The sequence below is a fragment of the Cervus elaphus genome, chromosome X, assembly GCF_910594005.1.
Source record: "Cervus elaphus chromosome X, mCerEla1.1, whole genome shotgun sequence".
Lineage (NCBI taxonomy): Eukaryota > Metazoa > Chordata > Mammalia > Artiodactyla > Cervidae > Cervus > Cervus elaphus.
In genome coordinates, this window is record NC_057848.1 from 131559973 (window position 1) to 131582701 (window position 22729).

The window sequence follows — 22729 nt, forward strand, 5'->3', positions numbered from 1 at the left end:
AGACAAAGACACTACCAAAAAAGTTACATGCTAACATTTCTAATGAATATAGATGGAAAAATCCTCAACAAAATATTAGCAATGGAATTCAGCAATATATGAAAAGTATCATACACCATGGGCCTGTCTGGGGCAGCTCTATTCCATGTTTCTCATTCCCCTCCAGGAAGCAATGGGCACACTTGAGCGTGTAATTTTTAGGGTGATGGCAGGAGTACCATCAGGAAATAAGAAACATGGAAGACTTCTTCAGGCTTCTACTCAGAACTGGCACCCCTTGACTTCCACATTATCGTACTGGCCAGAGCACATCCTGGGGTCGTCAAGGAGCAGGAAAGAAATTGTTCCCTTTTGGAAGGTGGGATAACAGAGGCACATGGGAAGGGGTACAGGTACAGGGAGAAATCGAGAATTGAGGGTAGTGATAACAGTATCCCACAGAGGAGTTTGAAATGACTGTGGGAACAGCTCATTACCCCTTTGAGGCATGGGGGCCCTTCCCTATTCTTTTTTTAAGTTGAGGTATAGTTGACTTACAGTGTTGTGTTAATTTCAGGTGTATATCACAGTGATTCAGTGATTTATATATATTTATATGTGCCAATGTGCTATGTGCTCAGTCATGCCATTTCCTTCTCCAGATAATCTTCCTGACCCAGGGAAGCCCTATGTATACATATATATGTGTGTGTGTGTGTGTGTACATATATATTAATATATATGTATGCATATGTATTTAAATATGTGTATAGATTATTACAAAATATTGAGTATAATTCCCTGTGCTATATATATAGTAGGTCCTTGTTTGTTATCTATTTTTATATGCTAGTGTGTTAATTTTAATCCCAAGCTCCTAATTTATGCCTCCTCTCCCCTTTCCCCTTTGGTAAGCATACTTTGTTTTCAATGTCTGTGTGTCTTTTTCTGTTTTGTAAATAAGTTCATTTGTTTTTTCTTAGATTCCACATATAAATGATATCATATAATATTTGTCTTTCTCTGTCTGGCTTACTTCACTTAGTATGATAATGTCTAGGTCCATCCATGTTGCTACAAGTTGCCGTGTTTCATTCTTTTTTATGACTGAGTAATATTCTGGTGTGTGTGTGTGTGCACATGTGTGTGCATATATATGTATGTATGCACACACACACAGACCACATGTTCTTTATCCATTCATCTGTCAATGGGCATTTAGATTGCTTCCATATCCAAATTCACTTGGGCAAACTCGGAAAATGGTGAGAGATAGGGAGGCCTGGCATGCTGCATTCCATGGGATCGCAAAGAGTTGCACATGACTTAGTGACAGAACAGCAAACAACATGTCTTGCATATTGTAAATAGTGCTGCTGTGAACATTAGGGTGTGTGTACCTCTTCGATTTAGAGTTTTCTGTGGCTGCGAGGCCCTTCCGTGTTCTGGTTGTACCTGCTGCCACCATGTGGGTTACTTTGGCCTGCAGGACACTTAGCGTGAAGTCACTGTGACCCTGGCTTGTCAGTGTTGCTGCACATTATCTCTGGGGGAACTTGACCCTGGGAGGGACCACTGTGTGTCTTCACAGGGACTATGTTCTGGCACCTGCTGGAGACGCTTCCTCCTGCCCATAGTGGAGAACGTGGCTTCGGAAGTGGCAGGGAAGTTAGGTTTATGACTGACAACTAGCTTCCCTATTTTGTTTTATCTTAAATGATTCCTGCTCATTTTTCTTTATTTTTTTATAGAAATGTCAAACTCTTAATAGACGAACATATTTGTTTTTTATTTAGAGTCCTTTATGCTTTATAGATGAGGCTGTCAGCATAAGGATTTCTTACAGGGCAGCAATGGAGAAACAGACTTGGAGAATAGACTTGTGGACATGGAGAGCGGGGAGGAGAGAGTGAGATGTATGGATTTCTTATATTACTTTTAAAACTGGTATTTTTAGACCTGATGTTCTGTGGTTATACGTTAAGATTCATTACATAATTTAAGCACAGGGTGTTTAAAACAAGGAACGAGAAACAAGTTCTCATTAATATTATCTGGGCGGAAAATGATTTCTTTCTGACACTGCAAAGTTTAATAGTTCCATCCACTGTCAAAATAGTCCAGTCGACTGCCTAGGTTGTGTCTATGACTTCTGATTCAGATCAGGGATTTCATTCTCATTTCAATGCTGCACTCTCCCAAGCTCAGAACTCTTCATAGAAGACAGAACAAATTTTAAAGAAATAGGCCCCAACAATGAGATGTAAGAAATTTTCCTACTTCAGATTCTGATAAGAAAGTAAATCACTGTATTCATCAATGGACTTAGATATTTCTTCCTCTTCTGATCTATTTCCTGGTATAGGAGACCCAGTTGCCTTAATGACAATCTGTCAGTTGAGCATAAGCCAAAGAGTCTTTCCTGGGACTTCAATGTCATTAGGTTGTCCTAGGGAAGGGCCACTGTAAGGGTTGTACATATGGTGAACTGCACAGCTCTGGAAACACCTCTATCAGCCGCTGGGATATTGAGACAAGCTCCCAGCCTTTTCTCTGCTACTTAGTCTTTCTTTCTTTACCAGTTCCCCACCCTAACTTTGGCTTCTTGGTCTCCAAATCAAAAGCTTGTCTTCCTCCCTCTTTCATGTTGACTTAGGCACATTTGTTGAGGATGGACATGACTAGATCCCTCCTTTCCTGAATTCCTCCCCCATCACAGAGACACATATGCCCCATCTGTGACAGAGCCTATGGAATTTGGTTAAAGACAGCCCCCCACCAATGCCCAGACTGCTCTAGAAACCTTTTTGTAAGGTTGTACACAGAGAATCTAAATGGTGCAGTATAGGAGAATCCATGCAGATTCTAAAAGTGATTTATTATATAAGAAACTGGTTTCTGTTTATTTGGTTCTAGAACCTAGTTATGGTCACAACCAGATGTTTGATGGTCTTAGCAAGAGCAGACCATTTTGAGAAGCACACAGACCAAAATAGGGAAAGAGTTGTATTAAAATGGACAAAACACATATTTTCTGAATTAAACATTAAACAGGAGGCACTAAAAGGAGACTGGACACTGCAGAAGACTCAGAGAACTATCTTTAGAAACAACCCTCCAACAGAGCAAAACAGGAAGATTAAATGGTGAGAGAGAAGAGAGCAGTAACAGAGGTAGAAAGGGAACTGAACAACTGGAAGTACGGTAATAATCAATGACAGTTTTTAAAGGAAAATCCTTTTCTAAGTGAAAAAAATATGTCTGGAAATGGAGAGATTTCACTCTGTTCCAAACAAAATATATGAAAAAGGGATCACAAAATATATGAAAAAGGGATACCTTGGTAAAAAGTTAAAGGTCATATATGAAGAAACAATCTTATAAGGAGTATCAAAGCAAAACATACACAAAATAAAGCTTGAAAATACCACCCAGCAGCAGCAGAACCAGTGACCTAAATGGCTTTAGGTAACACAAGGAGAAAATGGATCAAGTCTTCAGTGCTTTGAGAGTAAACAAATTGGAGATAAGTTGTTTTTTGTACATAAAGACAATAGAAATGTTTTCAAATCTTCAAGAAAACAGACTATAATATAGTTTCTTTAATATTTTACTCAAAGTACTATATTACTTTAATAAACAGCTCCAAAACATGAACAGAAAATAAGAATTAAGAACTCAAGGAGGACATCTTATCTTGAAAGATTGGAACAGCATTGAACACTAAACAGGTTTCATACACACACACACACACACATACACACACATACGGTTACTCAGCTAAATTCAAGGATAAAGCATTATTTCAAGAAGTGAATATTGTTAGAAAAATTAAAATGGAAGATGACATGGTTTATACCACAGATAAAAATAGCCAAATAGAGCTGGGAAAAAACTGAGGGCTAAATTCCTCATATTTCATCTTGAGAGTAAAATCATATTTCAAGCTTATCTTTGAAAATCAGGTAGTTATAAATTTAAAATATTTTAAGGCAACTTCAACTTAACCAAGATTAAATTCCAAATAGACTTGCAGAATCTAATAATAATCTCACAGTGTACTTATGTATATCAAATCATCACATTGTACACTTTAAATATATATAATTTTCTCATTTATATGTCAAATAAAGCTGAGTGAAGAAAGAATTCTGAGGAGTGGGTTTAGAGCTTGAGGTGATGAGGAGATTCATTATATAACTTTTTATATTATTTGAATTTGATATATCATTTTATTTTAAAATCTATCACTGAGAAATAAAATTCAAGCATAGAACATAGTGTTCCTTTTTAGGAAAAAAATTGCAGAACCTAAGAGCAAACCTAGTATAGTCTTTATGGCAAAAGACAAGTAGCAATAAAAGGTAATGGCAATAATACATAAAAAACTGAAAATATAAAACAAGAAGATGTGCAGGGTGGTGGCGAGTCCTGGGAGAAGTTTCGACCATAAATGTGAACTCCCTGATCGCCCCTGGAGCCATTAAGACATGTTCCATCTTCTTGAGATTGGCATATGATCACCTCTCTTTTATTTTCCCATTTAATTCCTTGAACTCCCATGGGACATATTATCAGGGATGATCAATATAGTCTTTTTGAGGCCTCTTCCCTTTCACTTCCCCTTTAGTTGTCCAGGAACCCCAGGAGGGTGACTTGTCCAGAGAGGGTGGTCAGATCACTACCCAACACCACTGCTGTGGCTCCTTGCTGTTCTGAGGCTACTGTGGGAGCCTGGTTCTGCCTGACTGGTGGGTGCCACTGGGATGGCTTAGCTGGCTAGAAGATTAGTGACTAGGTTTTGCCATTTGTTTTAAAGATGCAGGAGACATGAACATATCTATAAGCCAAAGAGAAAGGATCAATTGGGACCAAGAAATCAAAGGCACAGATGACAAACTGGACAGTTGATGAATCATTGGGCAATTAACAGATGAAGAAGCAGTAAAGGATGGATCAAGGCGTAGTTATGCCTTTTTCCATTCTCCACAGTGGATGGTTCAAACTTTTTTACTCTTAAATTCCTAACCTCACTGTTTCCCTCCCACTCACCAAAGAAAACTTCATCTCCAGGTTTACAGAGAGTGTAGAGGTCCTGAGATACAAACCTCCCCCACATCCTTGCATCCAGAACTCTGCATTCCTCCTTTCTCACCTTAGTAGCAAAGGTGTCCCACCTGCTGTCCAAGGGGATAGGATGTCCCTGTTTCTCAGACATTGAACAAAAAGAGAGATCTAGGCCCCATCCTCAGCCAAGCACACCCAATCCTAGTTGATGCTTCTCAGTTCATCCGCTTGCCCTGTTTCCTCTGGCCAGCGGCCCTCGCTGGCATGCCTGCGCTATTATTGCTTCCTGAGTGCTCTGACATGCAACTCTATTCATAGTGTTCTTTTGCTTACAAACACTTCAAGAGATTCCCTTCACCTGTGGAAGGAAACCCAGACACCCCATGTGTACCTTTCATGATTGGGCCCCACCTGCCATTTCTCTCATTTATCTCTTGTTCCATTTCCCAATGTTCCAGTCATCCTAAGAATCCTGACCATCCTGGGTTCAAATCCTGGGTTCAAATCTTGGCTCTACCACATACTAGCTATGTGCCCTTCAGCAGTTTGCTCCAGCTCTCTGGACTTTAGTTCTTCATCTGTCAAATGGGGATAACCAATGTTCCTACTTAAAGGGCTATGATGGAGTTAAATGAGTTCACACCTGTGAAGCAGTTAGATCAATGTCTGGCGTACACTAAACGTGTGATAAATGATAGCTCCTATTCTTAGTACTTTGTACAGCTCCTAAAATGTATCATCCTCTTACTGTCCTTGAATTGGGTTGGCCAAAAATTTCATTCCGATTCTTCTATAAAATTGTATGGAAAAATCCAAACTAACTTTTTGGCCAACCCAATATCTTGAGGATATTTTTTCTCCCATTCCTCCCAACCTCATTCCCCTCCCCACCCTACTTTTCTGACTAGCAGATTGTCTTTCATCTGTAGAAAGGTGGCTCTGTTGCCACCTCTGCTATGGAACCTTCCTAGATTTCCCCCTTGAGGTGTATACATGCCAGACTGGATGAGGGGTACTTTTTCTGAACTGGACATATCTTTATTAGAGCCCCTTTTCTACTTTGTTGATTTGGCTTTGCTTTTGGTCCGTGATTTACTCTAGGGTGCAGGCCTTGAGGGTTGGGAGTCAAATCTAGTCCATTCTTCTCTTATTTTCTATCTGTTGATATGGCCTGACATGGAGTAAGGACTTACGGAGTGTGTGTTGAATGAATGAATGAATACATAGGTAAGGGACATGTACTGACAGAATGCTAGAGAAGAAATATAATTCATAAGCAAATAAGACATATTCAAGTTTATTAGTACTTAAATCATTGTTGATTAAAATAAGACATCATTTTTACCTGATGAATTAGGAAACACCTTTAAAAAGGGTAATATCTATTGCTATGGCCCCTCTCTTGTGGCTGGTGGAATGGTAAAAGTAGTTTAACACCATGTATCAAGATCCTTTAAATGTGTTTTTCTTTTGTCCACCTAATTTTACTTCTGGGATACTAACAAATAATTTTAAATACAGACAAATGTTTCTGCATAAATATGTACATTATGACAATTTATGTAAAATTTTGAGAAAAGCCCATGAAATACCCAATAATAGAAGAATGGATTAGCATTTTGGTTTCAGAAAAATATGTGATAATAAGTGTACTAGTTAAAGGGAAAAAAAGCAGACTATAAAATATGTTCACAACTGTTAAGAAAAAAAGACAGATACCCATGCATAGAAAAGAGGAAATATACCAGAATGATTAGTTGGTTATATTCGTATGGTGTGAGTATATATGATTTTTCTTTCTTCCTTTTATATGTTATTCAAATTCTTTATATTTAGAAATGTGTTCCTTTTATAATGGAGTAAAGCCAAGAAATTTTATATTTTAAAGTGCATGCCCAGAAAGAATTAAGAATCTGATTATATTTTGTTTGCTATGTTTTAACATGAGTAAGTCTTGAATTGGGAAGTGAAGTACTGGAGGGCACAGATCTGGTCTTGTGTTCAGCTGATCATGTAACCAGTAAATAGCTGTGGGCTTATATGAGGCTGCCCTCCATTAAGACCCCCTAATTGTCACAGGGATTACCATGGCCTCTAAAGCATCTCATCTGGCAACCAATGAGAAAGAGTTTTAAAAAAAAAGGCCAAACAAGGTTTGGTGGTGATGGTGGTTTAGTCACTAAGTCGTGTTCAACTCTCATGACCCCGTGGACTGTAGCCCTTCAGGCTCCTCTGTCCACGGGGTTTCCCAGGCAGGAATACTGGAGTGGGTTGCCATTTCCTTCTCCAGGGGAGCAAACCCAGGTCTCCTCCACTGAGGGCGGATTCTTTACTGACTGAGCCACCAGGGAAGCTTCAAGTGAGGTTTGCTTGGAGACAAATAATCCCTGAACACAGGATGGGTGCTAATGAAAAGTAAGTGGTAGAAAACAAATCACTTTGTTTTGTAAATGAAATGCATATTCATTCTTATCTACCCAAATCTCAAGTGAACTGCCATCATCCATTTGCTGCTACCAAAAAATCTTGACCTGATTTAAAAGACAAAAAAACCCACTGTGTCTTTTAACAGTAGTTAGAAGTTTTATCACTTCAGGCCCAAATCCTGAAATGCAATTAAGCATTTGCTTAAGTGCGTATTGTACCAAATTGTAGCAGAATTCTAGATGAGCTTTTCTAAAATTGTACCTCCTTGAAGAATATTTTTAATAATATATAGCAATTACAGTTAACTGCGTGAGAAGATTTCGTTTTGTTTGGCTACACTTAAATAGCCCCAAAGTCGAGTGCACCAAGACATACTGGATTTCAAACTAAATAAATCAAAATTATCATGTACATTCCATTGCATGTCAAAACAGGAAAAGCCATAGAATTTGATGTGAAATAAAGATTAGAGCAGTAATAGAGAGAAAGCTAAAAGCTGCTTACGTTTATTTGGAATGAGAAAACAAGGTCAATGATTTTCAATGCAGATGTACTTCTCTTTGAGGAAAATATATCAAAAAATCAGTTTACAAAGCAGAGAAATTTGGCAGTAATTATTATACTGTCAAAAGGTTCTTTAGTTTCCAAAGAACTTATTTCAGAGTTCAGTGTGCTTGCTTGTTGTTAACAACTTGACAGAAATTAAAGGAATTTGAAGTTAAGGTGTTTGGTGCCATTGTCAATTAAAAATAACCAAGATGAAGATAGAGCATCTTTAAATGTAACGGAGAGTGGAAGGGGACGTGTAATTTGAATTCTAAGAATTAAGCATTTGTGCAGCTTCTCAAATATATTCAATTATATGAAGGGAGGCACACCTGGAGCTTATTGCTTTATCACTTCAGACTTAAATCCTGAATTTGACTATTTAAAACAAGTGTACCATCTTCCTATTATATTCTGCAATAAATTCTAAGATTTCACCCATCAAAGACATTTCGCATTTTTCCAAGATGAACTTGCTTAAAGGAAGTAACTCTTCCAATTTAATGCAACATGAAACTGTCTCCATGGTGAGATGATGAGAATAATAAAAATTGCTATCATTTATTGAGCATTCATATAGTTCTATAGTAGAGAAGGAAATGGCAACCCACTTCAGTATCCTTGCCTGGAAAATCCCATGGACAGAGGAGCCTGGAGAGCTATAAGCCATGAGATTGCAAAAGAGTCGGACATGACTTAGCAACTAAAACAACATAGTGCTATAGAAAGCTAAATGCTTTTCATACTTTGCTAACTTAACCCTCATTTTTCGTTTGTTCAGAGAACTATTTAATATAAAGTGCTTACTAGGTGCCAGGGGCTGTTGAAGGTGTTGAGGATTCAGCAATGAGCAAAATATAGACAAATAGCCTGACCCTTTGTGGAATTTATGTTATAGCTGGGGGATAAAGATGCTATAGAGAATAAGAAAATAAATTATATACTAGGTTGGCATATGATGAATGCTACTGAGGATGAGAAAGCAGAGAAGGGCTTTGGGAATGCCAGGCTTCTAGGGTGAGGGGTCACACTTTTGAAAAGGATGGTCAGAGAAGGCCTTATGGAGAAGATGACACCTGAGCAACTGAAGATGCTCTTCAGGAAGTGAAGGACCGAACTGTGTAACTGTCTTGGGGAAGAGCATTCCAAGTAGAGGGAATGGCAGGTGCAAAGGCCCTGAAGTTGGAATGTGCCTGCCTTGTTTGAGGAAGAACGAGGAGTGTGGTCTGGTGGTGCAGAGACAGAGAGGGGACAAGGTCTGAGAGAGAGCAGTGGAGGGGACATATCATGTCAGGCCTGCTAGGCCATCATGAGGCTTTTAGCTTCGACTTCAGGAGAGAGGGCAAGCCCTCAGAGGGTTTTGAACAGAGGCATAATGTGATCTGGCTTACATTTTCACAGGATCATCCTGGCTCCTGTGGTAAAATAAAATTCTGTGGAACAAGTGGTCTTGTCCAGTTTCATGGATAAGGAACAGAGCCTCAGAAAAGTTAACAGTTTACCAGAGTTTCCATTTTCTAGCGAATTCACAGGGCTGAAATTTTAATCCAGGTCTGTCTAATTTGAAAGCTCACATTTTCCCCTCTGAACCACACTACCTCCCACTTGTGGTGACCTTCCCACCCCCACCCTTTTGTCTGGAGTTCTTTGGCTTCTCTGGTGAGGCCACCATGTCACACAGCTCCAGGGGACACCATTTATACCATAAGTGTATAAAGGTTCTCCCTGGAGGTGGGCAGTACCCACCCAACATGGCCAAATGTAATGGCTTTGTTCCCCCTTGAGACTGAAGAGCTCTGTAAATGCTTTTGAACTATAGTTAGGCTGGTAGCAAAATCTCGTCAGACATTTGTACTGGTCCCATTTGATCTATCTTTCCATTTCTTCTTCCACTGACACATATGTCTACCTATGTAGAGTCTCTATTACTCTCTGCTGTCTGGCAGCACACTAGTCCAATCATGTGCCTGGCTGGAACATAAGTTATGGGAAGGCAGGGTTTTCTGCTCAGTATAGGCAGCTTAGGCCCATAAGTAACAGAATACCTGAAGCAATGTAGGATATGAGCAGCTGTACCAGGCTTCTGATTAGAGAAACTGAAACACATTTTATTTGTTGAATATCAAATTGAAGGAGATGATAAAGGGTGCTAAATAATTGTCATTAAAATTGCTTCTTGGTTTAATTTAGACTCAACTAGATTTTCTTGTAAGCCTTAGGACAAAATTTCATCTCTTAAGCCCTTGTTTACATTGATACTGAATTTTTTTTGTTTGAAAGACATTGCTTAGACTTTAACAATTCAATATGTAACAAAATACCCTTAGATTCAGAGTTTTAAAATGAAGTTTTGATTCACCATTATGACTGGATGACTTTAATGGAATTATGTCTTGTAAAACTGTTTAGCATTTCATGTTTCAGAATTCTGCCTAGTTACATCAATACCCTAGAGCAGTTTGGCTTTTTTTTTTTTTTTTTTTTTAGTCTTATGGCTTTAATTACAAAAATGGGGAGAAAATCATGGCAGCATCCCTTATAAGATTAACTAAATACTGTGATAATCTGTATAAAATATTAGTGCCAGGAGCATAGGGCAATGTTGAGTAAAGACAAAGGTGATTGCCACTTGAGTCTCTAAGATGAACAACAATAATCACAGAATACCAGATCAATACAATTACAGCTTATTTTTAAAGTGCATTTTTATTTTTCTTAAATGATGGGCCAGGAAGTACCAAGATGAGGCTTTGCTCTCAGATGATATTTGAGGTTCACTTTGAAGGTTTTAGAGAAGGAAATGGCAACCCACTCCAATATTCTTGCCTGGGAAATCCCATGGACAGAGGAGCCTGGTGGGCTGCAGTCCATAGGGTCACAAAGAGTTGGACATGATTGAGCTACTAGTACAACTTGAAGGTTTAAGTGAATAAAGGGTATATATGATGGAAGTTGGACCTTCATTTTCATGACTGTGGCGCGCAAAAGTGGAGTATGCAGAAAGCAGTTTGATGGGTCCTCAATAATTTAAACATAAAATTACTGTATGACCCCGTGATTCTACTCATAGGTAAAAATACCTAAAGAATTGAAAACAGATGTTCAAACAAAAACTTGTAGGAGCGCTATTTACAATAACCAAAAGGGAGAAACAACCCATATATCCACTGACACATGAATAGATAAGCAAAATGGGAACATTTGTACAATGGATTAGTTCAGTTCAGTCGCTCAGTCGTGTCCGACTCTTTGCAACCCCATGAATCGCAGCATGCCAGGCCTCCCTGTCCATCACCAACTCCCAGAGTTTACACAAACTCATGCCCATCAAGTCGGTGATGCCATCCAGCCATCTCATCCTCTGTTGTCCCCTTCTCCTCCTGCCCCCAGTCCCTCCCAGCATCAGGGTCTTTTCCAATGAATCAACTCTTCACATGAGGTGGCCAAAGTGTTGGAGTTTCAGCTTCAGCGTCAGTCCTTCCAATGAACACCCAGGACTGATCTCCTTTAGGATGGATTTGCTGGATCTCCTTGCAGTCCAAGGGACTCTCAAGAGTCTTCTCCAACACCACAGTTCAAAAGCATCAATTTTTCAGCACTCAGCTTTCTTCACAGTCCAAATCTCACATCCATACATGGCCACTGGAAAAACCATAGACTTGACCAGACAGACCTTTGTTGGCAAAGTAATGTCTCTGCTTTTTAATATGCTATCTAGGTTGGTCATCACTTTCCTTCCAAGGAGTAAGTGTCTTTTAATTTCATGGCTGCAATCACCATCTGCAGTGATTTTGGAGCCCAAAAAAATAAAGTCAGCCTCTGTTTCCACTGTCTCCCCATCTATTTGCCATGAAGTGATGGGACCAGATGCCATGATCTTAGTTTTCTGAATGTTGAGCTTTAGTCCAACTTTTTCACTCTCCTCTTTCACTTTCATCAAGAGGCTCTTTAGTTCCTCTTCACTTTCTGCCATAAGGGTGGTGTCATCTGCATATCTGAGGTTATTGATATTTCTCCCAGCAATCTTGATTCCAGCTTGTGCTTCTTCCAGCCCAGCGTTTCTTATGATGTACTCTGCATATAAGTTAAATAAGCAGGGTGACAATATACAGCCTTGACATACTCCTTTTCCTATTTGGAAACAGTCTGTTGGTCCATGTCCAGTTCTAACTGTTGCTTCCTGACCTGTATACAGGTTTCTCAAGAGGCAGGTCAGGTGGTCTGGTATTCCCATCTCTTTCGAATTTTCCGCAGTTTATTGTGATCCACACAGTCGAAGGCTTTGGCGTAGTCAATAAAGCAGAAATGGATGTTTCTCTGGAACTCTCTTGCTTTTTCAATGATTTAGCGGATATTGGCAATTTGATCTCTGGTTCCTCTGCCTTTTCTAAATCCAGCTTGAACATCTGGAAGTTCACAGATCACGTATTGCTGAAGCCTGGCTTGGAGAATTTTAAGCATTACTTTACTAGCGTGTGAGATGAGTGCAATTGTGCAGTAGTTTGAGCATTCTTTGGGATTGCCTTTCTTAGGGATTAGAATGAAAACTGACCTTTTCCAGTCCTGTGGCCACTGCTGAGTTTTCCAAATGTGCTGGCATATTGAGTGCAGCACTTTCACAGCATCATCTTTCAGGATGTGAAATAGCTCAACTGGAATTCCATCACATCCACTAGCTTCGTTTGTAGTGATGCTTTCTAAGGCCCACCTGACTTCACATTCCAGGATGTCTGGCTCTAGGTGAGTGATCACACCATTGTGATTCTCTGGGTCATGAAGATCTTTTTTGTACAGTTTTTCTGTGTATTCTTGCCACCTCTTCTTAATATCTTCTGCTTCTGTTAGGTCCATACCATTTCTGTCCTTTATCGAACCCATCTTTGCGTGAAATGTTCCCTTGGTATCTCTAATTTGCTTGAAGAGATCTCTAGTCTTTCCCATTCTGTTGTTTTCCTCTATTTCTTTGCACTGATCACTGAGGAAGGCTTTCTTATCTCTCCTTGCTATTCTTTGGAATTCTGCGTTCAAATGGGAATATCTTTCCTTTTCTTCTTTGCTTTTCACTTCTCTTCTTTTCACAGCTATTTGTAAGGCCTTCTCAGACAATCATTTTGCCTTTTTGCATTTCTTTTTCTTGGGGATGGTCTTGATCCCTGTCTCATGTACAATGTCATGAACCTCCGTCCATAGTTCTTCAGGCTCTCTGTCTATCAGATCTAGTCCCTTAAATCTATATCTCACTTCCACTGTATAGTCATAAGGGATTTGATTTAGATCATACCTGAATGGTCTAGTGATTTTCCCTGCTTTCTTCAGTTTAAGTCTGAATTTGGCAATAGGGAGTTCATGAGCTGAGCCATAGTCAGCTCCCGGTCTTGTTTTTACTGACTGTATAGGGCTTCTCCATCTTTGGCTGCAAAGAATATAATCAATCTGATTTCAGTGTCAACTATCTGGTGATGTCCATGTGTAGAATCTTCTCTTGTGTTGTTGGAAGAGGGTGTTTGCTGTGACCAATCCGTTCTCTTAGCAAAACTCTATTAGCCTTTGCCCTGCTTCATTCCATACTCCAAGGCCAAATTTGCCTCTTACTCCAGGTGTTTCTTGACTTTCTACTTTTGCATTCCAGTCTCCTATAATGAGAAGGACATCTTTTTTGGGTGTTAGTTCTAAAAGGTCTTGTAGGTCTTCATAGAACCGTTCAGCTTCTTCAGCGTTACTAGTGTTCAGCCATAAAAAGTGCTGATACCTGCTGCAACATGTATGAACATGAAAACACTATGATAAATGAGCAAAAGCAGACACAAGAAACCATACTGCATGACTCCATTTATATGAAGTATCCAGATTGGTAGTCTGCAAAGAAAGAAAGCAGATTAGTGATGATCAGGCAGAGAGAGACTGGGGTTGAGGGGAGGAAGAAACTGGAGTGGTTTTTTCTTTGTGGTGATGAAAATATTTTGAAAGAAATAGACATGGTGGTTGCACGACATTATGAATGTAGTCAATGCCATGGATGGTAAATTTTGTGTTATGTGTATTTCACCATAGTAAAAAGAAGTGGAATGTGTAAGTTTTGAAACGATTCCTCATTCTTGGTGAAATCCATTAATGTTTGACAGGGTGGGGTGGGTTCTAAAGAGGGACATGTGATAAACAGGGCAAAACCTTAGCATGACAAGGCTTGCACTGCCTGGTTGGGATCCCTGATGCCAGGACCTGGCTCAGGTGGGCCACTGGGGCAGCTGCTCAGGGGCCCCTGGTGTCCTGCATGACTGAAGACAGTTTTAAGTCAAGGGCAGCTTGTTTGGAATCCTCACATGGAGACAAGAAAAGCAATGGAGTACCAAGCTGTTTATAACCCAGGCAGACAGAAACCTAGCAAATATAAAGTTTCACTGCAGTGAGGCCAGGATAATTTCAGTTTACCCAATGAAAAGCAAAAAATAAACTTTTATGACCTGGTCAGGCTAGAGTAGTTTTAGTTAAAGGTGCGTGGAAAGTTTCTAGTTATTGCTGCACATGGTCTGTTCCCTCGTTCTTGGGAGCGTGCCACTTCTTTGTGTCATTTTCTACCCACGAAAGGAAAAAGATTTCAAATAGGTTTTTTTTTTTTTACAATGAAAGTCATATTTGATTATTATAAAAATTCAAAAAGGAGACATTTTATGTATAGGTATTTGTTGTTGTTCAGTAGCTAAGTTGTGTCTGACTGTTTGTGACCCCATGGACTGTAGCACACCAGGTTACAGTCCTGTACATGCCTTTCTTTCCCTATCTCCCTGAGTTTACTCAAACTCATCTGCATTGAGTCAGTGGTGCCATCCAGCCATCTCATCCCCTGTTAACCCCTTCTCTCCCTGCCCTCAATCTTCCCCAGCATCAGGATCTTTTCAAATGAGTCGGCTCTTTTCATTGGATGGCCAAACTCTTAGAGCTTCAGCTTCAGCATCAGTCCCTCCAATGAATATTCAGGGTTGATTTCCCTTAGGATTGACTGGCTTGATTTTGCAGTACAAGGGACTCTCAAGAGTCTTCAGTATCACAATTCAAAAGCATCAGTTCTTCAGCACTCAGCCTTCTTTATGGTCCAACTCTTACATCCGTACATGACTACTGGAAAAACCATAGCTTTGACTACATGGACCTGTGTTAGCAAAGTGATGTCTCTGCTTTTTAGTATGCTGTCTAGGTTGGCCATAGCTTTCCTTCCAAGGGGCATGCGTCTTTTAATTTCATGGCTGCAGTCACTGTCCGCAGTGATTTTGGAGCTCAAGGAAATAAAATCTGTCACTGCTTCCTTTTTTTTCCCCTTCTATTTACCATAAAGTGGTGGGACCAGATGCCATGATCTTAGTTTTTTTTGAATGTTGAGTTTTAAGCCAGCGTTTTCACTGTCCTCTTTGACCCTCATCAAGAGGCTCTTTAGTTCCTCTTGGCTTTTTGCCATAAGGCTGGTATCATCTGCATATGTGAGGTTGTTGATATTTCTCCCAGAGATCTTGATTCCAGTTTGTGAGTCATCCAGCCAGGCATTTCAGTCAGTCATCCAGCCAGTACATTGCATGATGTACTCTGTATAAGTTAAATAAGCAGGGTGATACTATACAGCCTTGACGTACTCCTTCCCTATTTGGAACCAGTCGGTTGTTCCATGTCCAGTTCTAACTGTTGCTTCTTGACCTGCATACAGATTTCTCAGGAGGTAGGTAAGGTGGTCTGGTATTCCCATCTCTTTAAGAATTTTCCGCAGGTTGTTGTGATCCACACAAAGACTTTAACATAGTCAGTGAAACAGAAGTAGATGTTTTTCTAGAATTCCCTTGCTTTCTCTGTGATCCAGCAAATGTTGGCAATTTGATCTCTGGTTCATCTGTCTTTTCTAAACCCAGCTTGTACATCTGGAAGATCTTAGTTCACATACTGCTAAAGCCTAGCTTGAAAGATTTTGAGCATAGACTTACCAGCATGTGATGTGAGGGCAATTGTATGATAGTTTGAACATTCTTTGGCATTGCCATTCTTTGGAATTGGAATAAAATCTGACCTTTTCCAGTCCTGTGGCCACTGCTGAGTTTTCCAAATTTCCTGGCATATTGGGTGCAGCACTTTAACAACATCATCTTTTAGGATTTGAAATAGCTCAGCTGCAATTCCATAACCTCCACTAGCTTGGTCGGTAGTGATGCTTCCTAAAGCCCACTTGACTTCACACTCTGGGATGTCTGGCTCTAGGTGAGTGACCATGCCATCATGGTTATCCAGGTCATTAAGACCTTTTTTGTACAGTTCTTCCATGTATTCTTACCATCGCTTCTTAATTTCTTCTGCTTCTGTTAGGTCCTTACAATTTCTATCCCTTTTTGTACCCATCTTTACGTGAAATGTTCCCTTGCTTTCTCCAATTTTCTTGAAGAGATCCCTAGTCTTTCCCATTCTGTTAAGAGATACTGAGGTGGAGCCACTCCAAGGAAAGCCCCTCACTCATTTACAACACTGGCCATGGAATGACCAGTTGTCACAACTGAACGAAATGGAACACCATGCAACTGTGAAAAGTAGGCTGTTGATTGGCATTTATGGGTATGAAAGATGTCCATGCTATGTTGATAAATGTTGTATGATCCCAATGAAACTAAGGATACCAGTACATATATATTGACAGAAAAATGACTGGAAGGATACATGCCAAAACATCTATAGTGTTATTCCTGATTGCTGAGCCTCTGGCCAATGTTACTGATTGAAGGTCTAACCCAAACTGACTTGCTACAATGGTGGGGTCCTCTTGGTTAAATTTGGTCTTCATTTCCCATTAAAAAGACACAAGCAAAGCTTAATAAAAAAACCCAGAGATCCTAATAAGTGGATGTAGGTGAAATATAGTTCCTTTAGGTAGGTTAACATCATAGCTGTGGGATTTCCTACAGTCTACCTTAGGAAATTCTTGACCAAAAGAACCTGTAGATTTGTTAAATGATAGTGAAAATGACAAGAAATATATAAAAGAACTATAACCCATTATTACAAAAGACCAGTCTATAGCAGAATAAATAAAATCTTGTATTCCCTCATTGATTTGGACTTCATGGAAACTGAATTATTGGGTTGGCGAAAAAGTGTTTTCAGGCTTTCCAAGAAGATGTTATTGAAAACCCAAACGAACTTTTTGGCCAATCCAATATTTCCAGTAAGTGGCTTTTCCAGATGGAGGAAGCTTATTTGGTTAAGTGCCATAACAGTTTGCATTTTAACCATTTCAGTGAAATTCCTTCTAATGCCTGGTACATGGTTTATGACTTTCCCATAGAGAATGTATTGAAAATATGTCAGCCAATTTGTTAGGCTTTGAGATCTCATGTGAATATGTTGTGATTTGCTTTGTTTTTCCTCTACCAAAACATATATTTCTGTTCTGTTGACTATGCCAAAGTCTTTAACTGTGTGGATCACCACAAACTGTGAGAAATTCTTAAAGAGATGGGAATACCAGACCCCCGACCTCCCTCTTGAGAAACCTGTATGCAGGTCAGGAAGCCACAATTAGAACTGGACATGGAACAGCAGACTGGTTCCAAATTGGGAAAGGAGTACGACAAGGCTGTATGTTGTCACTCTGCTTATTTAACTTACATGCAGAGTACATCATGAGAAATGCTGGGCTGGATGAAGCACAAGCTGGAATCAAGATTGCTGGGAGAAATACCAATAACCTCAGATATGCAGATGACACCACCCTTATGGCAGAAAGTGAAGAAGAACTAAAGAGGCTCTTGATGAAAGTGAAAAAGGAGAGTGAAAAAGTTGGCTTAAAGCTCAACATTCAGAAAACTAAGATCATGGCATCTGGTCACATCAGTTCAGTTCAGTCGCTCAGTCGTGTCTGACACTTTGCGACCCCATGAACGGCAGCACGCCAGGACTCCCTGTTCATCACCAACTCCCGGAGTCCACCAAAACCCATGTCCATTGAGTCGGTGATGCCATCCAACCATCTCATCTTCTGTCGTCCCCTTCTCCTCCCACCTTCAATCTTTCCCAGCATCAGGGTCTTTTCCAGTGAATCAGCTCTTCGCATCAGGTGGCCAAAGTCTTGGAGTTTCAGCTTCAACATCAGTCCTTCAATGAACACCCAGGACTGATCTCTTTTAGGATGGACTGGTTGGAGCTCCTTGAAGTCCAAGGGACTCTCAAGAGTCTTCTCCAATACCACAGTTCAAAAGCATCAATTCTTCGGCACTCAGCTTTCTTTATAGTCCAACTCTAACATCCATACATGACCACTGGAAAAACCGTAGCCTTGACGAGACAGACCTTTGTTGGCAAAGTAATGTCTCTGCTTTTTAATATGCTGTGTATGTTGGTCAAAACTTTCCTTCCAAGGAGTGAACGTCTTTTAATTTCATGGCTGCAATCACCATCTGCAGTGGTTTTGGAGCCCAGAAAAATAAAGTCAGCCTCTGTTTCCACTGTTTCCCCATCTATTTGTCATGAAGTGATGGGACCAGATGCCATGATCTTAGTTTTCTGAATGTTGAGCTTTAAGCCAACTTTTTCACTCTCCTTTTTCACTTTCATCAAGAGCCTCTTTAGTTCTTTGTTCATAGTGATGATTTCTAAGGCCCACTTGACTTCACATTCCAGGATGTCTGGCTCTAGGTGAGTGATCACACCATCGTGATTATCTGGGTTGTGAAATCTTTTTTGTACAGTTCTTCTGTGTATTCTTGCCACCTCGTCTTAATATCTTCTGCTTCTGTTAGGTCCCTGCCATTTCTGTCCTTTATTGAGCCCATCTTTGCATAAAATGTTCTCTTGGTATCTCCAATTTTCTTGAAGAGATCTCTAGTCTTTCCCAGTCTATTGTTTTCCTCTATTTCTTTGCATTGGTCGCTGGGGAAGGCTTTCTTATCTCTCCTTGCTATTCTCTGGTCCCATTACTTCATGGCAAATAGATGGAGAAACAGTGGAAACAGTGACAGACTTTATTTTTTGGGGCTCCAAAGTCGCTGCAGATGGTGACTGCAGCTATGAAATTAAAAGATGCTTGCTCCTTGGAAGAAAAGTTATGACCAACCTAGACAGCATATTAAAAAGCAGAGACATTACTTTGCCAACAAAAGTCCATCTAGTCAAAGTCATGGTTTTTCCAGTGGTCATGTATGGATGTTAGAGTTGGACTATAAAGAAAGCTGAGTGCCAAAGAATTGATGCTTTTGAACTGTGGTGTTGGAGAAGACTCCTGAGAGTCCCATGGACTGTAAGGAGATCCAACCAGTCCATCCTAAAGGAAATCAGTCCTGATTATTCATTGGAAGGACTGATGTTGAGGCTGGAACTCCAATACTTTGGCCACCTGATGCGAAGTACTGACTCATTTGAAAAGACTCTGATGCTGGGAAAGATTGAGGGCAGGAGGAGAAGGGGATGACAGAGGATGAGATGGTTGGATGGCATCACCAACTCAATGAACATGAGTTTGAGTGAACTCCGGGAGTTGGTGATGGACAGGGAGGACTGGCTTGCTGCAATTCATGGGGTTGCAAAGAGTCGAACAATACTGAGCAGCTGAACTAAACTGAACTGAACTGCTCTGCCAAATGATATCAATGCCATTTGCCTTCTAAAGTCTCAGACAACTGTACCTTTACACAGCTGTTTTTACTTTTTTCTCTCATGGGTAGGAGGTGATGTTTGGTGGTTTAGTCACTCAGTCAGGTCTGACTCTTGCGACCCCCTGGACTGTAGCCCGCTATGCTCCTCTGTCCATGGGAGTTCCCAGGCAAGAATACTGGAGTGGGTTGCCATTTCTTTCTCCACTCATGGGTAGGATGTGTCAGTTTTTACTTTTTACCATAGAAATATGCTTAATCACTTTCCCCATCTCTAAAACATCTTTCTAACTTACTGATTTATAAGTTTCATACCCTGGGAAATCAGAACCCCAAGTCTTTTACTGTTTTGTGTAAAATAAGATTAATAGGCATTGAATGAACTCATGTATTTAGTCCCAGGATTTTTGACCATTCAAGGACTTTAAGAATTTACTTCCTGGTTGTGGGCTATTATCTGATAGACGTTTGATTCTGGGCAAAGTGCCATTTTATTTATAAGCTGCTGTTTGTATGGTTTTCCATTCTAGCACAAGTACCTTCCTGGTTGCTCATAGTAGAGAAATTAAATTTAAAAAAAATAGTAACCTGTCTCTAGGCCGTTGGTAAAGTTTTGTAAAATGGAATTTGGGTGTGTTTTTAATAGAAAGGTAAAATAATCTTAGATATAGTTTCTTGAGTGTTTCCCCATTTTTTTTTTTAAACAGAGAAATAATGATGAATCTAACTGTCGGGAAACTCACAGACCAAGAAGTTATAACCATTGCACGTCATTACCGGGTGCCTGAGGACCCGTGTCCAGATAGGAATGTCCTACTTGCACAAGCCCATCAACAACTCAAGAAAAATGCTTTTGAGAATTTTGAAAGACTCATTGCTATGTGTGTATACCAAGATCGGGAAAAGTAAGCTTTTATTTTGTTGATTCTAAGAAATCATTTATGTTTCTGTGAAGCTGAGTAATGAAGGAATTTGTATTGTATCAAAAAGAGCAAAAAGAAAATTGGCATGTCTCCTCATACTCCACTAGGTAGCAAAGCCACCTTAAATCATATTTGGGGATTATCTGGGTACACATATTTCATAGTGATGGATGGTGAGCTTTGCTTGTTGATGGAATAGGGGAAGTTCTGTGTCTTCAAAAGAATAAGGTTGCCCCTTTGCATTTTCTAATTGGTTTCTAGAAGCTTTCAATTGAAACAGTAAATCAGTGTTAGAAGATTTAATTCTGAGATGGCATCTCTTTACACTATTTTATTAATAAGTGGGATTTATAAAAATGAGTTTTATAATATACTGGACAGGGGATTTGCAAGTAAACTTTCTATAAAATCTCTTTGAAATTATTTCTTCTCAAAAATAATGAAGCTCCGAATAATGAATTTCTAATACATTTATCATGTTTGCCTTTGAACTTTAATCAGTCATTGTTACAAACAACTGGGGCCCACAGATCTGATATAGTGGTGGGGGAGCATATTTTTCTGGAGTTGGAAAATCTTAGGTCTAACTCTTCCCACTGGTTTTGTTACTTCAGACCACTGTCATCTCTTTACCCCATGACTACTTCCTTCATCCCCAAGCCTAAAGTCTGTACCCTAAATATCTTAGAAGGACCCATGGTTTTTCTTAATTTGTTGTTGTTATAGTCACTAAGTCATGTCAAGCTCTTTGCCACCCCCATGGACTGTAGCCCACCAGGCTCCTCTGTCTGTGGGAGTCTCCCAGCAAGAATACTGGAGTTGGGTTGCTATTGCCTTCTTCAGGGGATCTTCCCAACTCAGGGATCCAACCTGCGTCTCCTGCATTCACAGGCGAGTTCTTTACCACTAGTGCTACCAGGGATGCCCCCAGTTTATCTTACTAGGGAACATTTTTTTTTCCTAATTCATAATACACCCTTGTTGAGTTGTCATAAAAATGGTATTCTTCCTTGAATCTTTTCTCTGAGCCTCGTGGAAGATGTGTTACCTGAGCTTTGTGTGACTCTGGCCTTACCTTCCAACCTGATGGTACCCCTCTCCAGGGTGAGAAGTGTGACCCTCTTTCATTAAAGGATTACCTGTTGGGAAGAAAGGGGCTAGGTGATGAGAGAACTCTGAGGTTCTTCCAGATCCAACAAGTTCCAGTTCTAGACATAAACATTCTCTTACCATTTTAGAACCTATTGCTAAGAAAGAAGCCCACTTTCTTTCCTGTTAGTTCTAATTTTGCCTGATGCCTGGAAGAACACTGGCGGGGTGAGAACATTAGATAAGCATTTCTGTGCCCCAGCAGGCTGGAGAAAATGACTGTTGGGCTGCTCTGGAGAAAAAAAAAATAGGTGAATGTTAAGGTCCCAGTTGGGGCTTCTAGGTTATATGATTTGGGTCCAAGGAAAAGACTAGAAAAACACCCTCTGGTCATATAATACTTGTGATGGAGGCTCTAGATGCCTGTCAAATTAAGAGATGTTTTCAAATATCAGAACCATTTTTGACTAGCGGTCAAGAATGCAGATCGATTACTTAGAGCAACACTCGTGGCTGCAGCCTTAACAGGCTGTACTATCACCAACCAAGAATATGAATCTTGATGGAACAGGCTTTGTAAGGACAGAATCTAGTGACTCCTGAAATGGAAACAAGCTGGTGAAATGTAATATGACTGTTTTTCCTTACCGCGATTCCAGTACCAGCTTTCATATTTATTTCCATGTGCATGCTTTTAGGACACATCTATGTTTTCTTTCCTATAGCATGTAATTATTACTCAAGAGACATGAAGTACAGAAAAGCTCATTGATTGTGTTTTAATGCAGGAAAAAAGTGTTACCCAGCAAAGACATCAAAAGGCTGTGCAAGTCCTCCAGATTACCTTTGAATGAAGATCTTCTAGGATCCTTACTGTCCAGGTAGGTGAGAGCTCCACCCTCATGGACCATGTCCTGCATATTTTTGTTTTGGAGACAGTTCCTGGTTTTACATCTGCCTTTAACTGCCCTTGATTTATCCTTTACCTCAGTATTGTTTCACTGATGACACATCTCCATTTAATTGTTACAGAAGGAAAAGTTAGTCATGATTATGAATGTCAGAGAGCCTCTGATGAATTATCGT

At 39.9% G+C, this 22729-nt stretch overlaps 1 protein-coding gene across 2 annotated transcripts in view; it reads left to right on the top strand.

The window, feature by feature from the left end:
* EFHC2 (EF-hand domain containing 2) overlaps window positions 1–22729 on the top strand; it is a 245740-nt gene that overhangs the window by 187039 nt on the left and 35972 nt on the right. For both annotated transcript variants that reach the window (XM_043897067.1, XM_043897068.1), the window contains exons 12-13: window positions 20339–20536; window positions 22432–22524. In XM_043897067.1, coding sequence (XP_043753002.1) covers window positions 20339–20536; window positions 22432–22524 — 291 coding nt within the window. The remainder of the gene's footprint in view (window positions 1–20338; window positions 20537–22431; window positions 22525–22729) is intronic.